The 21,491-nt window shown below is 33.9% G+C and overlaps 1 protein-coding gene across 4 annotated transcripts in view; it reads left to right on the forward strand.

Annotated features, from left to right (window-relative positions):
• The window catches only part of Atp7a (ATPase copper transporting alpha), a 144,771-nt gene that overhangs the window by 73,488 nt on the left and 49,792 nt on the right, over positions 1-21,491 (forward strand). For all 4 annotated transcript variants that reach the window (XM_078034738.1, XM_005337498.5, XM_040281628.2 and 1 more), the window contains exon 2: positions 6,391-6,532. In XM_078034738.1, the coding sequence (XP_077890864.1) occupies positions 6,413-6,532 (120 nt within the window). In that variant the 5' untranslated portion in view covers positions 6,391-6,412. The remainder of the gene's footprint in view (positions 1-6,390; positions 6,533-21,491) is intronic.

The raw sequence follows: 21,491 nt of genomic DNA on the forward strand, positions 1-21,491 counted from the left end.
GTAACAACCAAATGTAATGTGTAAATCTTGTCTGGATCCTGATTTGGGAAAAATAAAAGCTACAAAGACTTCTCTTGGGTCATTTAGAGAATGAATATTATGTAATGTGTAATTGTTAATTTCTTACCTGTGATAATTATTGTGATTACGTAGTAATCCTTATTCTTTGGAAATGCCTAGTGAAGTATGTTGGTTTCTAAAACTTACATTGAAGTAATTTAGAAAGAATAGAACAAATATAGCAGAATCTTAACAACTGTTAAGTTAATGAAAAGATATGTAGAAGTACATTATACCCTTTTCGGGGTGGGAGGTGCTAGGGATTTAACTCAGGGGCACTGGACCACTGAGCTACATCCCCAGCCTATTTTGTATTTTATTTAGAGACAGGGTCTCACTAAGTTGCTAAGTGGCTTACTAAGTTGCCAAGACTGGCTTTGAACTCTCGATCCTCCTGCTTCATCCTTCCAAGCTGCTGGAATTACAAGAGTGTGCCACTGTGCCAAGCTCATTATACTATTTTAATTTGTAAGTATTGCTGAAGTTTTTTGTTTTAATTAAGAAAAACAAGAAGACACCAATTAACAAATAATCTTTAAATCATGAAATTTTGTGCAATAGAAAATTAAGGCAGTGTAGAGAAAATTTTTTGAACTAAAACAGTTAGTTCTAGTTTCCTTAAACTAATTCCATTTTACTATTTTTCCCCTTATTCCTCTTAAGATTCAGTCACATTCCTATAATCACATGCCCAGAGGTTCGGGAGGCTGAGGCAAGAGGATTACAAATTAAAGGCCGGCTTCACAATATAGCAAGACCCTAGGCAACTTAGTGAGACCCTGTCTCTAAATAAAATATAAAAAGGACTGGGATGTGGCTCAGTGCTTAAGTGCCCCTGGGTTCTAACCCTGGTACCAAAAAATTAAAAAATAAAGATTTAGTTAAGATTCAGATTTGTTCTAGAGAACAATAGTAGTAGCAGCTGTTCTGGCTAGAGGAAGGAAGATGGAGTTTCTCAGAGTGATGATAGCTTATTTTTATATAGAGATTATTTGCAAGTCATAGATTACTAAAAGGTAAAAATCTTTGTCAGTGTGACTCATTAAAGGTTATGACTTTTTTTCCATGAGAAAAACACTAGAACCAAAAAGTAGACAAAATACATTTATATTGAATAAATAATGTAAATCTTTGTGTAAAAACAGGTAACACTTTAACACTAGTTTCTTAAGAAGAATTAGTGAACATACCTGAATTGGTAAGTATTGCTTTTGGAATAGCTATAGCCATAACTATAAAAGCAAATAATATAAATAGACTAATAACTGAAAGCAAAAATGACCAAAACAGGAAACAGACCTCAATGAATCAGCAAGATTTTTTTTTTATTAAGCAGCAGATTGGCACATTTTCAGGAGAGAAAATGCCAACTGATTACAGGAGGGGTCTGTTTTTTTTGTTATAGGGTTTGAGTGAGATTTGATTAATAAGTTTGAGTGAGTTTTGATTCATAATAAATGAGATTTGATTCATAACAAGATTTGAATCATTTGTAAAATGCATCAGATGGGCAGTCACAAGGAATAGTTATGCAAGTTCAAGGCACAAATCAGGAAACAGTTGCAAAAATTCAAAACCCATTGTTGCTGAGAAAGAGAGAATGAATGTCCAGAGCCCAGTGCTCCCCCCCATTACCCTAGGTCACACTGTTCTCCTTTCTCTCTGGGGATTGTTATTTCCCTTTTTAACTTGGGGGTTGTTATTTTTCATATCCTTCAATAACTATGATACTATTTTAGATCAGGTAACATTATAAATAATCATTGTTCTAGAAGTAGTGCTGGTTGAAATTCAGACCAATAGTGGTGGTGGGTCTAGGGATGAATTTTTCTTCTAGCTTTTGTAAGATATTTGTATTTCAGAAATGAATGGAGGACTGGGGATATAGCTCAGTGGTGGAACACTTGCCTAGCATGCACAAAGGTCCTTGGTTTAATCCCCAGTGCTGTCAAAAGAAAAAAAGAATGTAGACAGCAAAAGAAAAAGTGAATAAATTCTTCAGACTTGAAAAGTTTTGTGCTTAACAGAACACTATCAAGAGAATAGAAAACCAACTCTCAGAATAGGAGAAAATATTTCAAAGTCATATATCTGATAAGGGTTAACATAGAATATATAAAGAACTTTTGTTGCTCTGCGGTAGAGTGCTTGCCTAGACCGTGTGAAGCCCTGGATTTGATCCCCCATTCTGCAAAACAAACAATCAAAAACCATTTTGTTGGTTGAGGTGGTACATGCCTGTAATCCCAGTTACTATGGAGACTGAGGCAGGAGGATTTTAATTTAATGAGACCTTGTCTCAATATAAAAAATAAGAAATTCTGGCAATGTAGCTCAGTGGTAGAGTGCCATTGGTTTCAATCTGCAGTACCTCAAAAACAAATAAACAAAAAAAGAACTCTTGCAACTCAACACCAAAAAATGAGCAATACTATTAAAATATAGGTAAAGGACTTGAATAAACATTTTTCAGGGAGCTGTGGATGTAACTTAGTGGCAAAGAATGTGTTTAGCATGTGTGAGACCCTGGATTCAAGCCCTAGCAACCCCAAAACCCAAGAAATATTTCTTCAGTGATATACAGATACTCAATAAGATTATGAAAAATGCTTGACGTCACTGGTGACTAGGAAATATGAATGCACAATACAAAGAGATGCCGCTTCATACCCACTAGGATGTTTAGAATAAAAAAGTCAAATAATAACTAGTGTTGGTGAGGAGGTAGAGAAATAGGAATCCTCATACACTGCTGGTTAGAATATAAAATGATTCAGCTGCTTTGGAAAGCAGTCTTGCCTTTGCTTAGTTACACAGAGTTATTATAAGACACAGCAAGTCTACTCCTAGGTATTTCCTGAGGGAAATGAAAACACAAAAATTTGTACAAGAATGTTTATGGCATAATTATTCATAATAGACCAAAATAGAAACAACCCAAATGTTCAGCAGCTGAAAAGTGGATGAACAAAATATAATATATACAAACAATAGAATATTATTCAACCATAAAAAGGAATAATGTATTGATACATGCTACAACATAAATGAATGTTGAAAAAATGCTAAATTAAAGAAGCCAGTCACATAAGACCACGTTTTATATTATTCCATTCATATGAAATAGCCAAGAAGAGGAATCTATGTTGACAGAAGGTAGTGGTTGCCTAGGACTGAGGGTAGTGGGTTTAGGACATAAAAAGTGATAGTAAAGGGTATAGAGTTTCTTTTGAAGTGATGAAAAATGTTCTGAAATTGACTGTGGTGATAGCTGCACATATCTACACATATACTAATAACTATTGAATTCTAAACTTGAAATATATGAATTATAAATGAACTATTTCTTAGTAAAGCCATTTTAAAATGGTGCTGGAAGAATTGGGCATCCATATGTAAAAGAATGTAAGTTGGGGTTTGGGGATGTAGCTCAGTGATAGAACACTTGCTTAGCATGTACGAGGCCCTGGATTTGTCCCCCAGTGACTCCACCATATACACAAATAAATCAGACTTTAGGAAACTAAAATCTTTCATGCTTCAATGAACAGTATCAGGACTCTGAAAAGAATCAAGTACTGGTACTTTCAACTTTTCAATGTACTTTGAAAACATGTTAAGTGAATGAATCTAGACATAAAAGAACATATTGAATGAATTTATTTATATGGAATGACCAGTATGGGCAAAACCATAGAGGTAGAAAGTAAATTAGCATTTACCAGCAGCTGTGAGAAGAGGGGAATAGGAAGCAACTGCTGATGGGCGTGGGGTTTCTTTTGGGGGTAAAAAAAATGTTCTGCAATTTACATAGTCATTATAGTTGCACATTCTTGTGAATATACAAAAACTACTGAACTATAATACCTAAAAGGATAGATTTTTTTAGCTTGTGAATTACATCTCAAATTTTAAAGAGAATGTATACACATATGTATAAAATGTATACACATTTATATAAAATTTCAGGCTGCTGTAACAAAATACGCTGGACTCAATTGTTGTGTTGCTCAGAGCTCCACAAAAGTGAATTGGACTAGAATCCATTAATCATCTTGCTTTTTAAATAGCAGAAGACATGGTTCAAAAGTAGTTTCTGTTAAAGCCTTCTCTGACCTTAGCAAAACTGAAGCCATTGTTTTACCATTTGGAATGAAAAGTACAAAAGGTTATATATTGAAAATTCTTTTTTCTCAACCTTATCCCCTAACAATTTAATTCCTCTCACCAGAGAAAATCACTGTTTCCATGGAATATATCAGGTTGATTTATATAAATTGCCAATATTTTAGTATTTTTGACATGCAACCATGATAAGTTAATGTGGTTCAACCTAATATCAGTGAAAAACTGAATCCTAACTTCATCAAGTTTTAATTCTATTAGGAAGTATATTTGATAATTTTTTGCCATGTAATAATTACTCCTAATTTTACTGATTTAACATCAGAGACATTTATTATCTTATAGTTTCTATGGGCCAGGAATTTGGGAGCAGCTTAGCTGAATGGTTCTGTTTCAAGGTCTTTCATGAAATTGTAGTCAATATATTGATTGGGGCTATATAATCATTGGGGCTTAATTTAGGTCTGAAGGAGCAGGAGAATTTTTTGTGTCGTTATTGTTGTTCTTTGTTTGTTTGGAGATTGGACCCAGGGTACTTTACAATTAAGCTACGTCCCTAGAACTTTTTACTATTTTAAAATTTTGAGACAGGGTCTCACTGAGTTGCCCAGGCTGTCCTAAACTTGTGATCCTCCTGCCTCAGCCTCTTTTAATACCTGAAATTACAGGTGTGTACCATCTTGCCTGGCTGAAGGAGCAGTTTCTAAGACCATTCTCTCTTGTCTGGAGTTCTCAGGTTTTTCCCAGTCGTTGAAATAAGGCCTCAGTTCCTTACCATATGAACTTCCCAATAAAAAGCTGCTTGCATGTCCTCATACATGCAAATGACTTTCCCTGAATTGGGTGATTCAAGAGAGAAGGCCAGGAGGAATCCTCCTGAATGCATTTTATGACCTAATCTTGTAAATCACACATTGGCACTTTTATCATAGTCTGTTCACTAGAAGCAAGTTGCTAAGTTCAGGGCACACAAAGTGTGCATGCAAAGTCATGAAGGAAGGAGTGACAAAGAATTTATTAGTTTTTTTTCTTGGTACTGGGGATTTAACCTAGGGGTGCTTTACCACTGCCCCAGCCCTTTTTATTTTCTATTTTGAGGCAGGGTCTCACTAAGTTGCTGAAGGCCTCCCCAAATTGCTGAGGTTGGCCTCAAACTTGCTGAGTTGCTGGATTATAGGCATATGCCACTGCACCTGGCTTACTAACATTTTTTCAAACCACCACAGGAAGACAGACAATAAACAGAGTAAATAAGCAAATTATGGAATATGTTAGAAGGTGGTAAGTTCTATGAGAAAAATAAAAAATAAAGCAGAGGTAAGGAGAATCAGATTATGTATGTATGGAAAGAATGTAGGTTGCAATTTTAATAAAGTGGCCAACATAGGGTTCAATAAAGTGGTCAACATAGAGTTCAATAAGAAGGTTAGATTAGCTAGGTGGGATTCCTCATGACTCAGAAGGCTGTAGCAGGAAGATAGTAAGTTCAAGGCCAGCTTCAGCAATTTAGGGAGGCCCTAGCAGTTTAGGAAGACCCTGTCTCAAACTTAAAAAAAAAGAAAGGGCTGGAGATGTGGCTCAGTGGTAAAGTATCCCTGAGTTCAATCCCCAGTTCCAAAAAAAAAAAAAAAAAAGGAAAGAAAGAAGTTTAGATTAGATCAAAGATACTTGAAGGAGATAAGGAAGTTAGCTAAGCAGATATCTAAGAGAAAATCTGAAACTAAGGGAATAAGGTGTTAGTCATCCAGGTATGACAACAACCATGACTGACACAAGAGAAAGGTTTGGCAAGTGGTAGGAGAGGAGGTCAGAGAGGTTAATTTGAGGTTGGCAAGAATTGGAAATCATGTAGGAACTTATTTTCCATTTTAAGGACTTCTGACATTTTTTTATTAGCTTTTCATTCTGTCCACTTCCAATATTAAATGAGACTGTGTGTGGAAAAATGTTTAGAAATCAAGAAAGCAATCTATAAAGGCTAGTTACTTTCATTTGAATATCAAGCATTTTTGTTTTTAGTTAACTTGGCCATAGAAATAGTATTCCATTGTCTTATTGGAGGCAACGAAAATATTTACCTAAGAAAGTAGAAAAGAATGTTGACTATGTTTTATTACTGACACATTTTCAATTGGGGACATGGGAGAAAAATTGAGCAAAGATTATTTCCATAATTGAAATTAATGAGTTTCTTATTTTCAACAGGAATGTAAAGAAGAAATAAAAAATGGAACCAAGTACGGGTGTGAATTCTGTTACCATCTCTATTGAAGGAATGACATGCAATTCCTGTGTTTGGACCATTGAACAGCAGATTGGAAAAGTGAATGGTGTACATCACATTAAAGTAAGTTACTCTTGCTGGGTGTGGTGGCGTACATATGCCTGTAATCCCAGCAACTCTAGAGGCTGAGATAGGAGGATTACAAATTCAAGGCCAGCCTTAGCATTTGGCAAGACCTTGTCTCAAAATTAAAAATAAAAAGGGCTGGGGGTATTGCTCAGTGGTAAAGTACCCCTGGGTTTAATCCCCTGTGCCAAAATAATAATATTATTATTATTAAAAAGTAAGTTACTCTTGCTGGGTATGATGGCACATACCTGTAATCCCAGAAACTAAGGAGGCTAAGGCAGGAGAATCAAATTTTTTAAAATATATTTTTTAGTTGTAGTTGGACACAATATCTTTATTTATTTTTTGTGGTGCTGAGGATCGAACCCAGTGCCCCATACATGTGAGGCGGGCACTGTACCAATGAGCTACAGCACCAGCCCAAAGAATCAAATTTTTTAAAAAAGCAGGGAATATAGCTCAGTGGTAGAACATTCCTGGATTCAATCCCCATTACTGCAAATGAAAAAAAATTACTGTTTAAAATAAATGAAGAAAAAAAAAAAGAAAATAAATGAAGTAAAATAAATGCAATTGACTATAATCATGTTAGGAAATTCCTTCTAACACTGGGATAGAAGCAGACACACTGACATTTGGCAGTAAAGACTACTACACTTCTAACACCGATGCCAAATAAGTATTGTTAATCCCATTAATTCCTCATTAAAAAGAAAAAGGAGAAGCTAAGTGTGGTGGCAGGAGCTCCTTGGGAGGCTGAGGACCTCAGAGGCTGAGGCAGGAGAATTGCTTGAGTCCAGGAGTTTCAGACCATCCTGCGCAATATAGAGAGAGCCCATTTCAAAGTAAAAACAAACCAAAAATGAAGGAAGAAAAAGAAAAATTTTATTTTTCAATTTAAAAACGTTGGAACATGGAATCTTAGCATTACTATGGTTGTATATTTATAGATTTATATTTTATAAGTATATAAATACTTACATACCTATGCTTTTTATTACTCTTAATGTCATACTGAACTAAAATATATGTTCTCATAGTATGGCTTAGGGGGTTTTCTTTCTCTTTTTTCTTCTTTTTGGTGCTGAGGATTAAGCCTAGGGTCTTGTACATGCTGGGCAAGCAGCACTCTGTCACTGAGCTATCTTCGGCTCCTTTTTTTTTTTATCTTTTATATGGCGACAGTGATTTTTTTGCAATTAAAATCGATAGGAAAATGTCTAGAAAATGACTGGTATACCTTATATGGTGTGCCCAAGGAAGAATACATTGCTATTTTACATTTTGAGCATTAAGAACATTCTAAGTGTACTATGGTTTAAAGACACAGTTTAGGTTATAAAAGAACTTCCTGAAGATTTCATGAGTTGCCTGTGATTATCTTTTTAAAAAATATTTATTTATTTTTAGTTGTAGTTGGATGCAATGCCTTTATTTATTTATTTTTATGTGGTGCTGAGTATTGAACCCAGGGCCTCACACATGCTAGGCGAGTGCTCTACCACTGAGCCACAAACCCAGCCTGCCTGTGATTGATTATCTTGAGTATCTTCTTTTGAGCTGGGAGTGGTGGCTCACTCCCTACTCCCAGTGACTCTGGAGGCTGAGGTACTTCAAGGCCAGCTTTAGCAATTTATCAAGGCCCTAAGCAACTTAGAGAGACCCTGTCTCAAAATTAAAAATAGAAAGGGCTGGGGATGTGGCTCAATGGTTAAGCATTCCTGGGTTCAATCCCCAGTACAAAAACAAACATCTTTTTAATTTTTTATGTACATGAAAATTATATAAAATTCAACTTTGTCAGTAAGTAAAGTTTTATTAGAATGTAACTATACTCATTTGTCTGTGTATGTGTTATTTATGGCTGTTTTGTCACTACAGCAACAGTTGAATAATTGTGAATAAGATTCTATGTGACACTTTCATTGCTTTATACTGCTGCTTGCCACACTATAAAGCAAAGAGATCTTTGCTGTAGCATTTATTTTTATTACAAGTGTATATCATGTTAAAAAAGAAATTAAAAGAGAAATATTGACTTTTATTTTATTCATTTTTTGTGTATATTAGTTATTGAAGGACAAAATATTTTATTTATTTATCTTTATGTGGTGCTCAGGATCGAACCCAGTACCTCACATGTGCGAGACAAGTACTCTATCCCTGAGCCATAACCTCAGCCCCACTAGCCCCTTTATATATTTTATTTAGAGACAGAGTCTCACTGAGTTGCTTAGGGCCTTGCCAAGTTGCTGAGGCTGGCTCTGAACGCGAGATCCTCCTGCCTTAGCCTCCCAAGCCACTGGGATTACTGGTGTGTGCCATTGCGCCCAGTTGGTAATACTATTTTAACACATTTCTTGATATAATTTATTTCAGGATCTTACTTAATAATACAAGCATCTTTATATGGATATTCTAATTTTATACAACTTACATGAAATATTAATATAAATCTTATAAAGAAATAAGAGCCCAGTATGGTGTTGCACACCTGTAATTCCAGTGACTTGGGAGGCTGAGGCAGGAGAATCAGAAGTTTGAGGCCAATTTGGGTAACTTAGCAAGACTTGTCTCAAAAAATACAAAGGATTGAAGATGTAGTTCAGTGGGAGATTGTCATTGGGTTCAATCCCCAGTACCATATACATATAAGCAGCAAAATAGTTTGGTGGCATCTCCTAAACAGAAGAACCCAAAGTGCTAGCAATAATCATCAAAACTGTGTGATACTGACCAAGGGACAGATACACAAATTAATGGAACTGAATAGGGTGTGCAGAAATAAGATGATTATTTCTTGAGGCTCGTTGTCATTCTGTTGGCCAGAATAGCCTTGAACTCATGGCTTTTCTGCCTCAGTCTCCCATCCACTGCTGAGATTACAGGCTTACACCACCAAGCCCAGCTGAATGTACAGAAATAAACCAATAAATATGGTCAATTGATATTCAACAGAATTACAAAGGCAATTCAGTGAAGGAAGAATAAACTTTTTAAGAAATAGTGCTGGAAAAACTGAACATCTGTATTCATAAACAAAATTAACCACTCATTCAATTAGGAAAAAGTTTTTTTCACCTTTGATGAGGTAAAGAAAAGTTGTTTCTATGGCTGAGCTAACGAAATACAAAAATGTGCTTTAAATAAGTGTTAAAGTCAGGTAATATGGTTCCTTAACTTTTTCTTTTATTTTTTTTCCAAAATTGTCTTGGCTATTTTAGTTTCTTTTCCTTTCCATATGAATTTTAGAATCAGCTTATAAGTTTCTACACAAATGTCTGCTGGAATTTTTATTGGGATTTCGTTCATCCTATAGTTTCATTTGGATAGAGTTAACATCTTAACAATATGGAATTTTCCAGTCTATGCATATGGTTTAATTTCCATTTATTTAGATATTCTTTGATTTCTTTTATTAGGGATCTGTAGTCTTCTATGTAATTCATGTACTTATTTTGTTAGACTTATATTTAAGTATTATATGTTTTTGAATGCTATTGTAAATGGTATTGTTTGTTAAATTTCAATTTCAAATTGAGTTGTTCATGATGAGCTTATAGAAGTTCAATAATTTTTGTATGTTGAGTTTGTATCTTGCAATCTTGCTAAATTGACTTGTTAAATCTATTAGTCTTTTTGTAGATTCATTGGAATTTTCTACATAGGCAATTGTATCATGGATATTGAATTTTGTCAAGTGCTTTTTCTGAATTTAGATAAGATCATGTATTTTTTTAGTTTATGACACATTATATTCATTTTTAAATGTTGAAACAGTCATGCTTTTTTAGGATAAGCCCCATTTGATTAAAGAATACGTACTTTTTTTGGGGGGGAGGTACCAGGGATTGAACTCAGGGGCACTCGACCACTGAGCCACATCCCTAGCCCTATTTTGTATTTTATATAGCTACAGGGTCTCACTGAGTTGCTTAGCTCCTTGCCTTTGCTGAGGCTGGCTTGAACTTGTGATCCTCCTGCCTCAGCCTTCCAAGCTTCAGGGATTATAGGAGTGTACACCGCTGTGCCTGGCTTGGAATAATACTTACTTTTTGTTTCATATCTTTATATTTATTTATTTCTATGTGGTGCTGAGGATCGAACCCAGGGCTTCACGTGTGCAAGGCAAGCATTCTACCACTAAGCCACAACCCTAGCCCATAATACTTACTTTTAATGAAACATTTCAAACATACACCAAAGTGGAGAGGCTAGTACAAGAAACCTCCCTATACACATCACCTAGGAGAATACTTGCTATTTATTTGCATGAGAATCTCAGCAGCTGAATTTGTTAAGGTGTTTTTCTGATGCTTCTAAGAGTTTGTGGTTTGGAATTACCTAGTATATCTCCACACTAGTTACTTGCCATTCCAAGCATTTTGCTGCCCTCCCCCTTTCCCTTATCACTCTTTGAGATTCTCAGTGTTGATAGTAGTATAGTTAGCTTAAGCCCTCTTTCTCATACTTCATGAAGTTTGATTTGCACCCATTCTCCCTCATTTCTCTCTAACTTGCATCTAAGGGACCAAAGAAGTTAACAATATCTCTTTCTTGCTAAAATTTTGAGGATTGTTACTATAATAACAATAATGGATAGAAAGTTTTTTCTTAAATATTATGCTACAAATTGCTTAGTATTGAACATGTTTATTTTCACTGCCAGGGCTTAATGAGTCAATCCCCAGATGTGCCATTTTAGTGTTCATTTGTACTTATCATTTTAATATTTGGGTTTTTATCATCTTTAAGTCATCTTTATGTTGATGGTGGATCTGTTTGCTGGAATTTCCTATAATTTTGCTTTAACGCAATGATGGTGAAAGTAAATACCATTTTGGAATTTGATCAGATTGCTTTAATCAGAGAATGGTTTTCCTGTGACAAGTTGAGATCCTCATGCAAAGATATATTTTTTTGCCATGGTACTCAGAGCAGATGTTAATATTCTAAAGGGAGCTTTCTTTCAATGAACATCAGATTTAGTGCAAGATTTAAAATTAGGAATCCAGTGGATTCTTTCTAATTATTAGAAGCTTATTATATTTTTTAAGAGAGAGAGAGAGAGAGAGAGAGAGAGAGAGAATTTTTTAAAATTTATTTTTTAGTTTTCAGAGGACACAACTTTATTTTTATGTGGTGCTGAGGATTGAACCCAGCGCCCCGCGCATGCCAGGCAAGCGCACTACCGCTTGAGCCACATCCCCAGCCCGCTCATTATATTTTTAAGTGTATGAATCATACTGTGACTATATCCAAATTAGATATTTATGGGAGCTCTGATTTTATAATTATCATTAATCTAAACATTAATTTTTACCTATTCAATTTCAAAGTGGTTGTGGCTTCTCAATGAAATACAGGATTCATACTTTCTTGTCTCTATAATATTCTTGTCTAACTTCTCATAAATTCTTGAGTAGATTGACTTCAGTTTGCCTTGTTTTCATTACAAAAAAAATCAACTAATTGGTACATCATGATTCTTTATGAAGATTGATACATTTCCTTAGTTTAAGAGTTATGTAAAATGTGATACTAACTAATATATGGGCAGCTATTTGGGGGAAAAGCAGTATTTCTTATTTGTTGACTATATAATCTGATTAGTTAACACTGTATTGATGTTGTGGTTAGAAAAGTTTTATTTAAAGGAGTGGGAGGGAAAAGGAGGGGGCAGGGGATTAGCAAGGATTTTGGAATGTGATGGACATCATTATCCAAAGTACACGTATAAAGACTCGAACTGGGTGTCAACATACTTTATATATAAACAGATATGAAAAATTGTGGTATATATGTGTAATAAGAATTGTAATGTATTCCACTGTCATGTATTAAAAAAATAAAATCAATAAAACTTAAAAAAGTATAAAAACTTTGAAAAACTAAAAAACAAAAACAGAAGAAAAGCTTTATTTACATAGTATAATATGCCTTCTCCTAAGTTTTCTCTCTCTGAGGCATCCATGTGAATACTTGAATATGAATTTTCCATTTTCACATGCTCCAAAAGTAGATTTAATTTGTATTCACTCTCTATCTTGGCATAACTCCAATGTTAGAGGTTCCTGCATTACTTTTGTTCCTCTGTAGTCCAAACTAGGCTACAATTGCCTTTAATTTTCTTTGGAGAGAGAGCCAAGTTGGAAAAGATGAGAGGTTACAGGTACTTATTTTTTTTTTTTACTGTTCTGCAGGTTTTCCCAAATGAGTTTATAATATCTAAATTTATAAAAAACATTTGTAACATTTTTCACTAATCATAACTGTGCAAAAATTAGTTAAATATCTTAGAGTTTGTTGATTAGGAAAGAGGATAACAAAAGGAGCTCTGCAAAACTTCAGTCTTAAGACTTTAAAAATGAGTTGTTTAATTTCAGTGAGTAATGTATATGACATATGTATTTGATTTATCCTCAAATGAAACCAATTAAACCTCCTCCACTTGATTTAAGGTGGGGCTGGTGCTGGAGGCCAGAAGAGAGGCTGAAGCTTACTAATTATATAGTAGTGTTTGTGCTAATTGTAGTAAAACTATTTTAACCATCTGGAAGCTAGTTCACATAATTGTTCTTCAAGTGATTTAGGTACTTACTCTTCACAGACAACTAATGTATTTTCCGAAACCCCCAACTCCATGACTGGCAAACTATTTGGGGTGATTATTTGTTTGTGCTGACATGTTCATATATAACTATAAGGCTAAATTCCAGTTTGATATTTGCAAGTACATTGTTATTTCCCACAACAGCCTACTCGCACTCCAATCATATCTAAGACTACTATTGCCTCTGCATCTTCCCAGAATTCACCACTGCCTAATAAGATCTGTTTAAGGTCGGACAAATGCAATTGAATTTTGATTCAATTGTAAAGGAAGAATAGCAGTGAGGTAATGTGAAAGCAGTCTGTGTTACCAGTAGTGATTTACACAAATCCTAGTAACAGATACTCAAGCCTATACTTTCCAGGGCACATTCACAATTTGATTGCTAAACATACGAAGAAAGATACTTCTGCTTTTTTCAGCTCTTCCTGCCCTCCATCTGTCAAAAACCCTTGTAAAATAGGATATATTTTTGACTGTTCTTTTTTTTCTTCCTTTAGAAAATATTTTACTAAGTGTTAAGTCTTCTAAGCCCAGGGACACATTTATTGTGAAGTTAGTGAAGCTTATGTTTCAGAGCCTCTCCTTTGCATTGACCTCCTTCTACAACCCTGGAAGGAGTTTTAGCAATGTATTCATATGGTCACATGTTTTTGTACTATTTATAAAAGCAAAATATTTTAACCACAGTCTTTAAAAACCCCTGTTCATTTCCACTTTAATCCCTCTTAGAGCTTCCCCTTTGTGTTGGAGTGGCCATGAATATTTTGGGGATCTCAGAGGAGGTTAAGTTGGAGATATTTTTAGTTTGAGGTTAGTAGACTCTTTAGCTAGGTGTGAGTCTTGGTTACTTCTGTATATGATGAAGATTTTTGCTAGGAATATTCTGGTATAGGAATGACTTCCCAAACCCCTATCATCGGAGGCACCAACAGAGTTGTGACAAGAAGGTATAGGGCTCAGTGTAAAACTGGTAAATTAATGCTATCAAGGGAAAGACTACATAAGATTAGAAACTGCATAAGTAAGCTTGAAATGCCCTGAAATCTTATAGTTTGTATAGGAAAGAAACTCAGTAGTTATCCCAAATTTGAGAATAGCTCTAAAAACTTAACAGTTTTTGTGAATTGTGATGAATTTTAATGTTGAAAGGAAATTTTCTGAACTATTGCTAATCAAAAACATTTTAGAGATGGGGATGTAGTTCTTGGGTAGAGTTTCCCATCCCCAGTGCTGCAGAGCAAACAAAAACAACATTCTATTTAGAGGAAAGACCAAATTATCTGTCTTCTCTGTACAGAAAATGTTTTTATCAAGTCATTGTCAAAGGAAGCATGAAACAATGTACAGCCAGATATGTAGGAAAAAAAAGAGGTGTATCAGATATTATTAATAAAAATGTTATTTTTATGGATGTTTATGATGATTTAACAAATTTGTAGTGTGATTTTTATTATATATCCAGTATACTTACTTTTATATAGAATATTATTTATAATCCTATATGGTTATTTTATGTAGATATAAAATAAATATTTTATAAAGTTATTTATTGTTACTTGAGTTTCAGAGGCCATAAAATGTGGATTTGCCTCTTTTTAGGCACCATAGAGCAAATTGTTCTTGTCCAAGTATAATTTATATTCAGAAAATAGGTCAACATGATAATACATTACCCACTTTTTAAAGAATATTAAGGTTTAAAATTTCTGTCATAATTTCCAAAGTTACAATTAAAATGATGTGCAATCAATTTAGAAACCAGATTTCAGGATAGCAGTGTTTTAACTAAATCAGAGCTCTTGGTAAGCTGGGCACAGTGGCAAATACCTGTAATAAAGCCCTCTAGGTTCAATTTCTAGTACCCCAAGCCCCCCAAAAGGAGCTCTTGGGGGCTGGGGTTGTGGCTCAGTGGTGGAGCACTTGCCTAGCATGTGTGAGGCCCTGGGTTCTATCCTCAGCACTGCATATAAATACATAAAATAAAGGTCCATCTACAATTAAAAAATATTTAAAAACAAAGTTCATGGTAGTGTTTGGATTGAAGTAATACAATTGTGATTATTCAATCAAGTATGATTGTTTTATTGAAAAATGCAACAGTGGAAAAGATTAAAGTTTTAACAATTCAAGGAGCATGAATAGTCAAGAAGTCTCTCTTTTTTTCCCTTTAAACATATGTTCTGTTTAGTCATATATGACAGCAAAGTATATTTTGACATATTTATACAAACATGGAGTATATCATTCTAATTAGGATCCCAGTCTTCTGGTTGTACAGGATGTGGAGATTCACTGTGGTATATTCATATACGTACTTAGGAAAGTTATGTCAGATTCTTTCCACTGTCTTTCTTATTCTTTTCCCTCCTCCCTTCCCTTTATTCCTCTGTGTCTAGTCCACTGAACTTCTATTAAGACGTCTCTAATTTTTGAATGAACAGAAAGAATATGATTAATTTCTCTTTGCAGGTTTATCATGTGAATACACTTTGGGAATTGTATCTTAAATTATACATTAAATGAATATAATAGTTTTGTTTTTCCTGCCAATGTTAACAGTAGACTTTAAAGGGATTAAACTGAAGTTTAATTTAATCACCCCAGCAGTCTGTTCAAAGGAAAAATAAAATGGGCAGATAATGTGAAGTTCTTTCTCTGGGATCGTTTGGCCTTTGTGAAGTGAAAATGTAAAAACAAATTTAATTAGATATAAGTACTGAATGATTCCAAAGGTTAATGTCTTATTAACAAATTACTTTGTCCCTGAAACTTATAATGATAACTTTTTGAGTGCTTTTAACATTTACTCAGATAAACACTGGTACCTGTTCTCTTTATATAGACTATCTTTTATAAAAATGACCACCTAGACAGGCTCAGTGGTGCATGCTTGTAATCACAATGACTCAGGAGGCTGAGGCAAGAGGATCACAAGGTCAAGGCAAGCTTCAGAAAATTAGTGAGACCCTGTCTCAAAACAAAAATTTATTTTATTTTATTTTATTTTTTAATATTTATTTTTCAGTTTTCGGCGGATACAACATCTTTGTTTGTATGTTGTGCTGAAGATCTAACCCAGGCCGCACGCATGCGTGCTACCGCTTGAGCCACATTCCCAACCCTCAAAACAAAAATTTAAAAAAGGCTGGGGGTGTATCTCAGTGGTAGAGTGCCCCTGGGTTCAATACTTAGGACTACAGAAAAAAAATGACTAAGGGAAAAGAATGGCTTTGACCAAATTATATTGTTGTATTGTGTACATAAAATGAATCCCACTATTATGTATAATTATCATGCACCAATAAAATATGGAAAAATGACTACCTAGATGCTATCAGTACTAAATTTCTTCTATGAATCAATAAATACATTCTTAGCTCCCTTAAAATTAACTAATTTTTTATTATTGTAAAAGTAACACATGCATAGGTTAAAATTCAACTCCTATAGGAAACAAGTTATTCTATATATGTGTATTCTTCCAGAAAGACAATAAATATAAAATTATGTATATATGTATATCTACCAAATATATGTGTGTGTGTATATGTGTGTATATATATATATAATTTCTTTATAAAAATTGAAGCATACTGTACATATCATTCTGCACCTTCCTTTTTTCACTTAGTAAATACATTTTAGATATTGTTCCATATCATTATATAAAGAACCCATCTGATATTTTTATTTCTTTGAGATTTTTTAAATTTCCTATAGCAAATGATAGTGTATTCAACATTTTGTTCTTCAGATTAATGTTCTTTTACTTACTCTATATTAGGGTAATATAGACATTTTGATTGTTATAAATTAGCAGATAATAATCACACATTCATTAAAATGTAGAATCAGCTTTTCACAAAGGCTTAGGCTTCTGCACTCTATTCCAAATATCAAAGAAATGTCAAATAAGTCCAAGATAAAACCTAGCAGTGGAGAAATGGTGTGAAGGGGACTTTCACTATTTCCTTTTTATACTGTTGTATTTAATTTTTTATAATTAATAATCATATATTGTATAATTTCTGAAGCAAATGAAAATGTATTAAAAGTGAAAATTGAAAAGCACTCAATTTACAGGAAGCTTAGTTTATGAAAAACAATGTTATAACTTCAAAACTATACATCTCTCATCTTCAAACATTCGATTTTCTTGAAGTTTTAGATCAATTTTGAACTATTGTCTTAGTTTCTAACAATTGTCTTTTGCCAATTCATAAATTGATTTAATAATTTTAAGGCTAACCTTTACTTAGATTGGTCAAAAGGATAATTTTATCTTTTGGTGCTGAGGCTTGAACCCATGGCCTCACATATGCTAAGCATGAACTCTTATCAATGAACTGCAGCTCTGGTACCCCCCCCAAAAAATGTTAATAGAGCTGAATGGCATCCTCTTATGATATTTTAATTTTTAGTATACTATATTGAAGCACCAAAGCAGCGTGTTACTCTATTAATGTACATGTATTCTTTTTCAATAAACAATAATGTAGTTTGTATTGTAACTAATATATATATATTATTTATTGTAATTGCTTTTTACTTGATTCAAAAATACATGAGTGATATAAACATATTAGAAATTCAGGATAATGGTTGAATTACTTCACTTTTCTGACTTCAATTTCTGTATGTGTAAAATGGCAGAATCTTTCCAACCATAAAAAACTTTGATCACCTCTGAGTTGAATCATTAGATGAAAATGAAAGAAAGTGGGCTTCAAATCTTCTGAGATTCCTACACTGAGTAGCTTGTTAACCTGATATATAAATTGCTTCCTAGAAGATAAAATGAAATTTTACTGTGCTAAAACATTAGCCAAGAACCTTTCCCAAAATGACTTAAAATGGGGAAGTATTAAAATGTCCTGATTTTCAATTTTGCTAAAACCCCAAATTAATTTGTTCTCTAAGTCATTTCTAATTTACATTAGCATGGGAGAAGCAAAGAAATGTAGAGGGGATCAATAAACTGAAGTAAAATTTGGTTCAAACGATAGAAATATGTAATGCTATTCAGTTTTATTTTTTATTTGTAAAACATACATTATTCAAATCACAGGCACATGATTTTAGTTTTTCAAGAAATTGGACATCATTGTGATTTACCAGCCTATATTCTCAGAAATCTTTACATTTAGGTCTAAGATCTATTTTGTTTGGGATAGTTTGTTTTCTTGCTTTTTCATATTGTTTGTATGTCTATCATTTATTTTGAATAAAATTTTAAATGTATTAAAAAAAGAAATTGGACATCATCTAACCTAATCATTTATAGATTGAAAGAGCATGGATTTTGGAGTTACTTACGTTTGCATTTGAATCTTAGCTGTTTCATTTTCTTGCTGGGTTTTCTGGGCAGTTTCTTCAGTTTCCTAGCTTTTTATACATACAGAATTGGATCGCCATTGTCTTAGTCTCTTTACTTGCTATAACAAAACAGAATAAACTGGGTGGCTTTATAAACAATAAAAATTTATTTCTTATAGTTCTAAAATCCATGCAACAGCAAATTCACTATCTGGCAAGGGCTGACTTCTGGTCCTTAAAGGTGTCTTCTTCCTGTATCTTCATATGGTAGAACCATCTATGTGAGCTCTCTGGTGCCTCTTTGATAATTCATCCTAATTATGAGGGCTCTGCTTCATGACCTCCTCACCTCCCAAAACCCCTCCTGGGGGGTTAGGGTTTCAACATGAATTTTGTGGGGACACATTCAGACTGGCACCTTTCATTATCAAATGAGGAAGAATGCAAAAGAGTAAAATGTACTAATGACAAAACCCAAGAAGAGATATTAACAACATTTTTTTTTAGCTTTTATAGAATGTTAGAGCTTACAAGGAATATTGTCCAGTCTGTCAGGAAGTAGAAGCCCTCAGAGGTAGAGTTGATTTGTCCAAGCCTTTAGCTTTCATATTGCCTAAGAATATAAGATGCAGCCTTTATGTATTATGCAAATTATGCAGAAATTGTTTTCAAAAAGTATACTGTGCCTGAATTTCACCTTTGACATTTCAGGAGACACAGAACACCACAAACATTAAAATAATGGATCCTTTACAACTTCTGTCAGCACCCTCTCTACTGTTATAAAGCTATAAAGGCTACAGATTATACAAAATTTGGTTTATTTTCTTTTTTCCCTCTCCCACTACTGCCTTTACCCAAATACTGAAAAGTCCTTCATCTTAAGTACCTCCTATGTTCATAGTTGTATGCTGTTGTTTCTTTTCCAGAGGAACTAATAAGGAACTAATGGGAAATAGTTTCTTTGAAAATAAAAATAATAGTATTGGTTTCTAATGAAAGATTCTGAGAAAAAAGAAACCTTTGAAACTCTGAAACAGTGTGAGGACTTCGAGGAGGCTAGCACAGGGCCAGGCACTATATAGGCATTCAAATATTTGTTGACAAGATAAATGCCATTTAGCTTCCTGCCCAAGGATTTGGTACCCCAACTGTATTGTAAAATTATCAGCTACTATGAAAATTTCTTCTTAAAACGAAATGATTCACTTTACTTTGAAAACTTAGGTTTGAAAAGTTTTTTTGATATTAATAATTAGAGGGAAAGTTAAGTGCTATTACCCTAAAGGGGAACATTGAGTATAGATGGCCAGCTGAAAGAAGTAGGAAGTTAATAAGTAAGGAAGTGTGTTCACCTTCTGCAGCATAAATAGCACAGGGTAATATAACCTTTTGGATAGTATATTATACATAGTCTCATTATATCTTTTATGAATAAAATATGGGCTAAGGCAATACAAAGTATAGCAAATCATCCAGTGATGAAATTATTTTTGCTCTTAAAATCAGACAAATTTTTCATTGTGTATGTTAGTAAAATGACATTGTTAAGGGGAGAATTTAGCTCAAAACCAATCTTGATACCAGACATAATATATTCAAACCTAAAGGGAAAATAATTCTTTACATTGTCACTTTATCAGAAAAAATGTAGTAGTACCTAAAATAGTACTGTCCAAGAATGTTCCACACTGATGGTAATGTTCTGCATATGCTCTATCAAATATGGCAGCCACTAGCTACATTGAGTCATGTTGACCATTGAACACTTAGGATGTGGCTGGTGCAGCTGAGGAACTGAATTTTTCATTTTTTTGTTTTGTTTTCAAAAATCATCATCCAGTAGTATTGACTTTTTTGGTATAGAGTTCTTTGAATTTTTTAGTTTTGTGAATGTTAATACATGATTCATACCACCAGGATAGCACAGTCTCATCACCCCTAAAAACTCTGTTGTGATATTGGCCCCCACCCTTAGCCCCTGAAAACCACTGATCCAACTTCTCCTTTAGTTATCATGTCTACATTATTGAATGTCACTTTCTTCTTTTTTTTTTTTTTCCAAGTTGCAGGGATGGAACCCAGGGCCTTGCATTTGCTAGGTAAACATTCTACCACTGAGCTATACTCCCAGTCATAAAGTCTTTTTTTTTCCTTTTGCATGGATGAGATGGAACCAAGGGTTTCACATGCCACATCCCCAGCACCCCTAGTCATTTTTTAAAAATTTTAATCTTTATTTTTTAGTTTTCGGCGGGCACAACATCTTTGTATGTGGTGCTGAGGATCAAACCCGGGCCGCACGCATGCCAGGCGAGCGCGCTACCGCTTGAGCACATCCCCAGCCCACCTAGTCATTTTTTTTTTAATAAGAAAATCATTGATCTCAGAGGAGTGAGATTAAAGTTTAAAAGAGGATCTCTTTGAAAACACAGAGACACAAAGGTTTCCATGTGATAGTGATTGTCATAATATTGCACATAATATTGTATCTTTTTCAAATCTGTGTCTCAACTATATGTGGTTTACTGTTCTGAATTTTCCCATGGAAAATTACATAATGTAATCCAAATCCAATATAAATTATTTTCCCAGTTCTGTTTTGGATCGTTTGTGATAGTGATCTCTTCTATAACAAGAACAAACTAACCAACTAGAATTATCTGAGTGATAGAAACTTTCCATGCCATAAGCAATTTCAATTTTCATCAAATACATAGTCATTGGTTATCAAGCTAAAGGAAGAAATAAAGAGTGAAGTCCATGAAAATAAGTGAAAATTTTAATTATATAATCATTGTAGAGAGTTTAAAATGGTATTTCCCACTCTGAATTATATTTAGCTTTATTTAGAGTTGTTTTGTTGTGTGAAACAAAGCTTTCACTCTAAATTAATAAAAATAGTAATACCTATATTTTAGATACCTTTTGAACATTAATATTCTACTGCTGTCTCAAAATTGATAGGTCTAGAACTATATTCATTACCTCTCCTTTTTCTCTACTTTTACCTCTTGACTT

Source organism: Ictidomys tridecemlineatus, chromosome X, assembly GCF_052094955.1.
Source record: "Ictidomys tridecemlineatus isolate mIctTri1 chromosome X, mIctTri1.hap1, whole genome shotgun sequence".
Classification (NCBI taxonomy): Eukaryota; Metazoa; Chordata; class Mammalia; order Rodentia; family Sciuridae; genus Ictidomys; species Ictidomys tridecemlineatus.